The sequence below is a fragment of the Grampus griseus genome, assembly GCF_964374135.1.
Source record: "Grampus griseus genome assembly, chromosome: 11".
Classification (NCBI taxonomy): Eukaryota; Metazoa; Chordata; class Mammalia; order Artiodactyla; family Delphinidae; genus Grampus; species Grampus griseus.
In genome coordinates, this window is record NC_139005.1 from 29951671 (window position 1) to 29960938 (window position 9268).

The window sequence follows — 9268 nt, forward strand, 5'->3', positions numbered from 1 at the left end:
AATAAAAATTAATCTTAACATATTTGGGCAGGAGTGGGGGTGGGTTGGCATGGGTGTCTACTCTGTCAAGGATAAAAAATATCCTTTAGTTCTCATCACCTAATCAGTTGATTTCAGCTCCATTTTCTCCCTTTTCTTTCTTTATCACTGCCTAACCTTGTCCCCTAGGAGTTTCAGACCTTGTTATTCATAAATGGCATAACTTCGTGCACCCTTTTCCTTTTTACTCAAAAGTTTTCTCTAAAATCAAAGGATTACTTGGCTGATTATAAAATTCTTGCATCACGTATTCTTCCTCTCAGTATATTTTAGATACTGATCAAACTGTCTCCTTGCATGAATATTACTGTGAAGATGTCGAATCCATCTTGATATTTCACACTAGTAGGGGGCATGATTTTTTCCCCTCCTACTCCTAGGATTCTTTCTTTGTACCTGAATTTTAACATCCTTACCAGAATATGCTTTGATTTGGAATGGTAGGTATGAATGTTAGGTTTCATTATTTCTTGGAAATCTATGAGCCCCTTCAGTCTACACATTCAACTTGTTTTTATTTCAGAAAAAATGTTGAAAAAATTATACTTTAGACTCTTTCTATATTTTCATTTGCTTAGTTCTTCTTAAAAATATCAATAATGCATGTTAGATATACCTTTTTAAAGTCTAGCGTTCCTTCTGTGATCATGTTTACATTCCCCTTTCTCTCTCCCTGCTCCACCTCCCTCCCTCCCTCTCTTTCTTTCTCTCTGAGTCACCCTCATAACTACTTATAAACATCTAACTTTTTCCACCTATAACGGGCATTATTCTCTACACTGGCTTTTCATTTTTTGTCATATTGTGACATTTTGCAACTCAATTCTATATTCTTTGGACATCCTATAAAGTCTCTTTGGAATACTTTTTTCTCATTGTTCAAATTTCACTTATTACTTATAAAGATGATATTATCTATAAATTCTGTGAGAATAATGAGAAGCATTTCTTTCATTCCTTTGTTTTACTGTAACCATCTTTTTATCAGAAATGACCGTTTACTGATTTAAAGAAAAATGTTTTGCGCATAGAGCACATATCATTTCCTTTCTAAGTATGATCCATCTTTGAATTATTTTTGCTGCTTGCCAGAGATGTTGACAACTATGGTAACTGGGACTATCTGGGGCGTGGATTCAGAGGTGTTGACTCCAAACTCTTGCTCAACAAATTGCTTGGGTGACAGAAAAATCTTCTTTGGTATTCAGCGTACATTTGGCAGATGTGAAAACCATTCAGTATTTAAGGATGGGGAAATTTATAGCTGATCATGGGTGACTAGAGTGATAGAATGGCTAAAGGCGTTAAGGGAAGAGGAGGGTTGTTCTTCATAGATCAAGAAACTGTCACTGCCTTAGACTACAGCTCATGTGACCATTTTCGCCCCAGAGCTGCTGACAGTATGAGGGGTAAGCTCTCTGTCTGTGTCTGCTACTGTTAGAAATGTATTTTGCTATTAAACAAAAACCAGGAGCCCACTCTACCATTGCTGCTAAATTACTCTCAAAGTTGCTGACATTCACTGCTGCCTAAAATCACCTTTAAAAAAATGGCTTTATAAAATATAGGTTAAATATTATAAAATTCACCCATTTCGCGAGCATTTAATTCAATAAATTTTTGTATATTGTAGAGCTGGTCTGCCTTTCTTTGCCTCCACCCCTGCATGCTCTTCTCCTAGAATGAAGGTTCCATGCCAAGAAGACCATGAGCAAGATGCCTTCTTTTGTCGTTATGGTCCTGCTACTGTCACAGCCCCTAGGTGCTGAAAGAAACTGAAATAGCAAAGTAATATTCTGTTTCTTCTTTCTTCCTTCTAAATTCCATCTAGTGCCTCCAATTGGCAGAAACCAAGAGAAATTCAGAAAGCTAGGTTGTCTGAAATACGTGGCTTGCATGTTTATCCCTCAAAAGTACAGAAGAAAGTGCAGAAAGGAAAGTGTAATATTGAGAGCCCATCATATTGAAAGCTAGAGTATCCAGAGCACCCCTCAACTTATAAAATCATGGATTGCCTCCTCTATTCCTGTCTTAGCCCATTCAGGCAGCTATAACAAATTACCGTAGACTGGGTGACTTATAAACAACAGAAACTTATTTCTCACCCTTCTGGAGGCTGGGAAATTCAAGATCAGGTGCCAGCAGGTTTGGTGTCATTCATTCATGAGGGATCTGCCCTTATGACCTGATCACCAACCAAAGGCCCCACCTCCAAATGACATCCCACTGTAAATTAAGTTTTAACATATGAATGGGGGCACTAACATTTAGTCTATGGCAATGCTTTTCCTTCTCTCCTCTATTCAGCTCTCAGTGAAGTAACTTTCAGGCTAGGAAAGAAAGTGTACAGATGGTTTTATTTATTTTTATTATTTATTTGTTTTTTATTTGCCAGGTATCTGCTTTTCTGTCGCAAATATCTGGGTCCCAACAGGATATATTCCACAGTACCCAGAGCCTTCCTATAACTCTTGATGTCTTAACTGTCATTTTGTAGAGGTTCTGCAGAATAAGATACTTAATATTTTTTTGGAAATGTACAAATATCTTGGAGACTGAGGAAGTTTGTGAAAATAAATATCATGCACTCTTGTTTAGGTTAATATTTCACATTTTTTGGCTAGTATAATTCTATTTGTATATTGAAGGGTTTTTTTCTATTATATTAAATCTTGAATTTTCTACTATTCTTTTTTTTTTTTTAATGAAGTCCAAGGTCATTGTTGGTACAGCAATTCATCAGTGAGGACAAACAACCAATTTATTGTTGCTAAACAGATTAGCATGCCAATCCTTTAAAAAAAAAAAAAAAGCTTTGTACAATAATAGTAGCCATGCGTTAGCCACTTTAATATAAAATGTGATCAAAAGTCAAAATACAAGAGTTCAAAAGGCATAGAAAAACCAAAAAGTTTCAATTTTATTACAAGTTTTAGATTCTGGAAATAGTTTAAAAAAAAAAACTTATATGCTAATTTCAGCCCAGGGCTAATTTTTTTACAACCAAACTAAGAATTACTACAAGGGAACATCAATGCAACAAACAAGTAAAATTTGCAAACCCAAGTCACAAACTTGCTAACAAAGTTAATAATCATGGTAATGGACAGCACCAAAGAGCAACTGATGCCTCAGTTAACTTTGAAAGAAACAATGCCTTCTCTAGGGCAGAGAAACATGCAAACAATTCTGCTTCAAGAAATTTGCATAGAAATAGAAAATGCTAGAGCCTTTACCACAAATGAAATTACAAAGCCTCAACATGTTAAATTCAAGCAAAGGAGCACCAAATGTTAAATTGGAGCCAAGGTATGACTCAAAACATTTAATTTCCAGCTATGCAACTAGCAAGATCACAAGAATTTCAGGTGTGGAAAGGCACCCTAGGCAAGCTCTTGAAAGACATGAATTTGATACAACGTAACCTTAAATCAATGCAGACATTCCTGTAAAATTTAAATTTTAGAGGGCACCATAAGGCATCAGGATCTCTTCTCAAAGTCACTCTTGATATTGTCAGCAACAATCACATCTTTATGATCTCATTAATGACCTTTCACAGATCTCTAGCCTGTACACGTACAGCAGAACCCCCAATATCGTGGGAAGCCCTTTCAGTTTGGCCCTGCTTAACGTGTTTGTAGAATGACTTTTAAGCCCAGCCGTGGCCTAAATGGTGTGAAAGGGACTACTCCCTGGGCATCTCAAGACTTCTCTTCAGCCTGAGCTGTCTCCCAGGCCCCTCTCTTCCACACCTGCCCCCGGGGTAAGACTCCAGAACTCTGGGATTCTGAGCCTGACCCCAGGCAACCTCACCGACACCCACCTTTGGAAGCTCCACTATTCCTCATCTCCAGCTCCCTCTGGTGGGGTTCAAAGTGACAGTTTGGTGCAAGGACTTGTAGAAACAATGTTTATTTACAAATTCGTATTTTGTAGACCTTTCCTTAATTGAACACCTGTGACTTTTACAGTCGCTCTCCAGACCCTTTCCAGAGGTGTAGTAGAATATGCGAAGCAAAAGGACATTTTATTTCTACAGGAAGAAAAATGATTAACATACATAGTAATAACTGTGTCCATCAAGAGTAATTTGTAATCAGAAAATGAAGACAAATGCCCCAGAAGCCTGCATTTTATCGACACTGCCACTTTCCCAAAAAAAGAACCTCAGAAACAAGTCACTGGATCTGCTTTCAGTGAATCAGGAGTTCCCACATTTGTATTCCTCAATCTTTGAGAAAAGTACCACATGAAACTGACCCACCCCTTTTTGTGTAAAATAGTAACTAACTGAACTCACATCTCCACGCCCTCATCCACCTGTTCAATGACAAACAGTAGTCAGTTCCCTTGAAGGAGACTTACACATTTTGGTATTTCTACCAAAAGAATTGAAATTTTCAAGCAGAAAAAAAGTTTAATTACAAGTAAGTGAGTGGCAGCCCAAGTGAAGCCCTTTTACTATGATTTCCAGTTTTCTGTTCAATCCGCACTGCAGAGATACAAGGAAAGCCACCATTTTGTTTCCTAAATTTTATTTAAGAATTCATACAAAATACTCCAGATAACTGAGTTTCAATCCTCATCTTCCTCCTCTTCTTCATCTTGATTAATCTGGAAGTAACGTAATTCGTAACTTTCTTTGCTGTTAACAACTACGCGTAACCAATCACGGAGATTATTCTTCTTCAAATATTTTTTGGTGAGATATTTCAAATACCTTTTGGAAAAAGGCACCTCGGAAGTTACAGTGATCTTGCTTTTGCTTCTTTCGATTGTTACAACACCTCCTCCGAGATTCCCAGCTTTTCCATTCACTTTGATTCTTTCCTGAAGAAACTGCTCAAAATTGGCCGCATCCATGATTCCATCTTCTACAGGATGGGTACAGTCAAGAGTAAACTTCAGGACCTGCTTCTTTTTTTTGCCCCCCTTCACCACAAGCTTTTTCACTGGCGCCATCGCCACAGTGGAGGCAGAAAAGCTCTACTATTCTTTTGTTCTTTTAGGCATTTGCCAGGGGTCGAAAAGATGAGATTGAAATAAAATGCTTTTATTCCACTGATTTTTAACAGAAAATTTGCATTCTCTACTTCCAGCCTGTCTGAAACCAATTTCTAATTGTCTCTCAGAAGAAACAATACTGTTCTTTCACCCAGTACTTTTTGTTTGTTGTTGTTGTTCCAAAGTTCGTATCATGGGTCTGTCACAGAAGCAAAATTATAAATTGCAAGTCATTAAGGTATGGTGAATGCCCATCTGTGTAAGAACATGTCAAAGAAATGTTTACCCAGTTGGAATATCACTGGCCAATCTACTATCTACTACTGTATATAGTATGTGTATTAATATCCTAGTGCTGCTATAGCAAAATACTACAAGTATATGACTTAAAGCAACAGAAATTTATTTTCTCACAGTTCTGGTGGCTAGAAGTCTGGAATTGATGTGTCAGCAGTGCCAGGCTCCCTCTGGAGACTCTTGGGAAGAATCCTTCATTGCCTCTCCCTAACTTCTGATGATCATTGGCAAATACTTGGCGCGCCTTGACTCGAAGTTTCATCCCTCCAATCTCTGTCTCCACCATCATATGGCCCTTTACCCTGCGTGTCTACCTCTCTGTGTCTCTTTCTCCTTATAAGGCCACTAGTCATTGGACTTAGGGCCCACCTCAATCCAATATGACCTTACCTTAAATTGGTTAAATCACAGAGACCCCGTTTCCAAATAAGGTCACATTCACAGGTGCCTGGGTTCAGGACTTCAATATATCTTTTGGGGGGACACAATTCAGCTCACAACAGTAGTAGATATTATTAGTAGCATGGAGCTGGAAGATCTGGTAGATTTTTAGACCAATGGCAGCCAACATATAGTATATTGATATTTATATCAAACTGACTAAAATTACCTAAAAATTTCCAAAAATGAATAAATCTTCAACTTTGAAACTACTCACCTGCTTATTCCATTTTCTATTCAAAATAAATATACAAAGTATGATGTGTGTGTGCACGTGCTATATGTATCTACATGGATTTATGTGTAGGACTTTTCAAAATCCTCATTTCTAATTTACAACTGTAAAACTGAATTCTGAAGCTTAGACTAGACAGAAATCAGGGCTTCACGTTGAGGTGGTAAAGTTACACATACATCAATTCTGATAACTAAATTATTCAACCAATTACTTTTTTTTCTTTTTTAAATTGAGATACTATTGACATATAACACTGTGTAATTTTAAGGTGTACAATGTGTTGATTTGATGCATTTATATATTGCAATATGATTACCACCATAGTGTTACCTAATACCTTTAATGTGTCATATAATTATCACTTCTTTCTTTGTGATGAGAACAATGAAGATCTAGTCTCTTGGTAAATTTGAAGTTCATAATACAGTATTGGTGACTATAATTACTATGCTCTACATTAGAACTTCAGGATTTATTTATCTACTAGTTTTAAGTTTGTATCCTTAAATAACATCTCCCCAATCCCCCAACCTTCAGTCCCTGGTAATCACTATTCTACTCTCTGTTTTTACAAGTTTATCTTTGTTAGAATCCACAAATAAGTAATATCATACAGCATTTAATCTTCCTCTGTCTGACTTAGCTCATTTAGCATAATAAATCAGGGTCCATCCATGTTGTCGTAAATGGCAGAATTTCATTTTTTTTCATGGCTGAATTATATATATATATATAATAATATTGATTATAATATAATATAAATATATATATATACATACATATATATTTTACATCTTATTTATTCATCCATTGATGGACACTTCAGTTTTTTCATATCTTGGTTATTCTGAGTAAAGTTGCAATAATGACAGAAGTGCTGATACCTCTTTGATACCTTATTTTGCTGGGAAAAGAATACTCTCTTCGACAAATGGTGTCTGGAAAACTGGATAACCACATGGAGAAAAATGAAATTGTACCTCTATCTTATACTCCTCATAAAAATTAACTCAAAATGGATTAAACACTTCAACATATGACCTGATACTATAAAACGTCTGGAAGAAAGCATGTAGGGAAAGCTCCTTAACATTGATCTTGGCAATGATTTTTTGGATTTGACACCAAAAACACAAGCAACAAAAGCAGAAATCAACAAGTGGGACTATATCAAACTAAAAAGCTTCTTCACAGCTAAAGAAACAATCAACAAAATGAAAAGGCTACCTACAGAATGGGAGAAAATTTTTGCAAACCATATACAGAGTAAAGGGTTAATGTCCAAAATATATAAGGAACTCATACAACTCAATACAAAATAATCCAACTAAAAAATGGGTAGAAGAACTAAGTAGACATTTTCCTAAGAAGACACTCAAGTGGCCAACAGGTACATGAAAAGATGCTCAACATTCAATCTGGAACAATTCTTGAGTGTACAAATCCTTCACCTCCTTGATCAAACTTATTACCAAGTATTTTATTCTTTTTAATGCAATTGTAAATGAGATCATTTTCTTAATTTCTCTTTCTGATAGGTATTATTAGTGTATAGAAACACAACTGACCTTTGTATATTGATTTTGTATCTTGCAACTTTACTGAAACTGTTTATTAGTTATAACAGTCTTTTGGTGAAGTCTATTATAAATATTATATCATATCATCTGCAGAGACAATTTAAATTATTATTTTCTGATTTGAATGCTTTTTATTTCTTTTTCTTGACTAATTGCTCTGACTAGGACTGCCAGTACTGTGTTAAATAATATTGAGAACAGGCATTCTTGTCATGTTCCTGATCTTAGAGCAATAGCTTTCAGCTTTTCATCACTGATTATGATGTTAGCTGTGGGCTTGTTATATAGGGCCTTTATTATGTTGAGATAAATTTCTTCTATATCCACTTTGTTAAGAGTTTTTTATTAGGAAAAGATGTTGAATTTGTCAAATGCTTTTTCTGCATCTATTAAGATAATCACAGGATTTTATCCTTTATTTTGTAATGTGGTGAATCACATTGATTAATTTGCAAGTGTTGACCCATCCTTGCATCCCAGAAGCAAAGCCCACTTGATCATGGTGTATGATCCTTTTAATGTACTGTTGAATTTGATTTACTAATATTTTATTGGGTAATTTTGCATTTATGTTCATCACATATATTGACCCGTAATTTAATTTTTTTGTATATCCTTGTCTGGCTTTTGTATCAGGTAATGATGGCCTTGTAAGATGAATTTCAAAATGTTCTTTCCTCATCTATGTTTTGGAGAAGTTTGAGAGGGAATGGTATGACTTCTTATAATATTTGGTAGAATTCACCAGTGAAACCATCTGGTCCTATAACCAAAGATAGGAAATCTGAGAGGAATGAAATATTATGATAAAACATCATAGCCTAATTGAAGTTGGGGGACAAAGTCTTGGTTGCTGTGACAGTAAATTACTCTTAGTTTGAGTAAGAGCTTCTCACATACCCCTATGTTCTATTTAAACATGACTAGGATTTCGGGTGATCCTATGACCAGAGCTACTCATCATCAACTGGCCATAATCATATCATTAAGCCATAAAGTCAAGGGGGCACAGCAGTAGTTGACTATATAATGAAAATGATACATTCAGGATTAGGCCAAACAGTTTGAATTTGACTTCCTATCTTCTAACTGTATTTTTTTTTCTTTTCTGTCATTATCCAAGATAATTTTCTTTCTCATGAGTAGTCCTAAATGGTTTCTTTACAAATCTATCATGGTAGTTTTGATATTAATTTGGGGGATGGAAATAGCAATAATAATAAATGTATGTAGGGCATTCCAGTGACTTCTGGAGAGACATGTTCTCCTGATTTGAAAGGCAGCAGGAAAAGGAGAGAGGGCACAGCCTCTGAATGTTTTTATGTTTTTGCAGAAATGCTGTTACCATAGAAATTCAATGCAGAGTCATGTTAAGGGGTTAAAATATACAAGCAACCCATCTTAAACATACTACATAAGGAAAAATCTGAATTTTGTTATATCTAGTGTAACACATTTAAATTAACATTACTATCAAACACTCAGTAATTTGGCATTGTAAATCTCTTAAACACAAAATTATCATAAACTTCAAACAAATAAGTCTCTCACAGCTTAAAAACAAACAAACAAAAAATGGGGCCTCAGGTTAGGATTCAATGTGACTTTTTTCAATTTTGAAAAACTTATGAGTTTAATAGGAGTTAAGAAGAGGAAGGACAGGGGA

General features: G+C 35.5%; 1 protein-coding gene across 1 annotated transcript; it reads right to left on the reverse strand.

Annotated features, from left to right (window-relative positions):
• Nucleotides 1-4560: 4560 nt before the first annotated feature.
• On the reverse strand, nt 4561-5005 carry LOC309830261 (large ribosomal subunit protein eL22-like). Its single transcript, XM_082666712.1, has one exon. It carries the CDS (start codon nt 5002-5004, stop codon nt 4618-4620), a length of 387 nt encoding a protein of 128 aa, XP_082522838.1. The 5' UTR covers nt 5005; the 3' UTR covers nt 4561-4617.
• Nucleotides 5006-9268: the final 4263 nt, after the last annotated feature.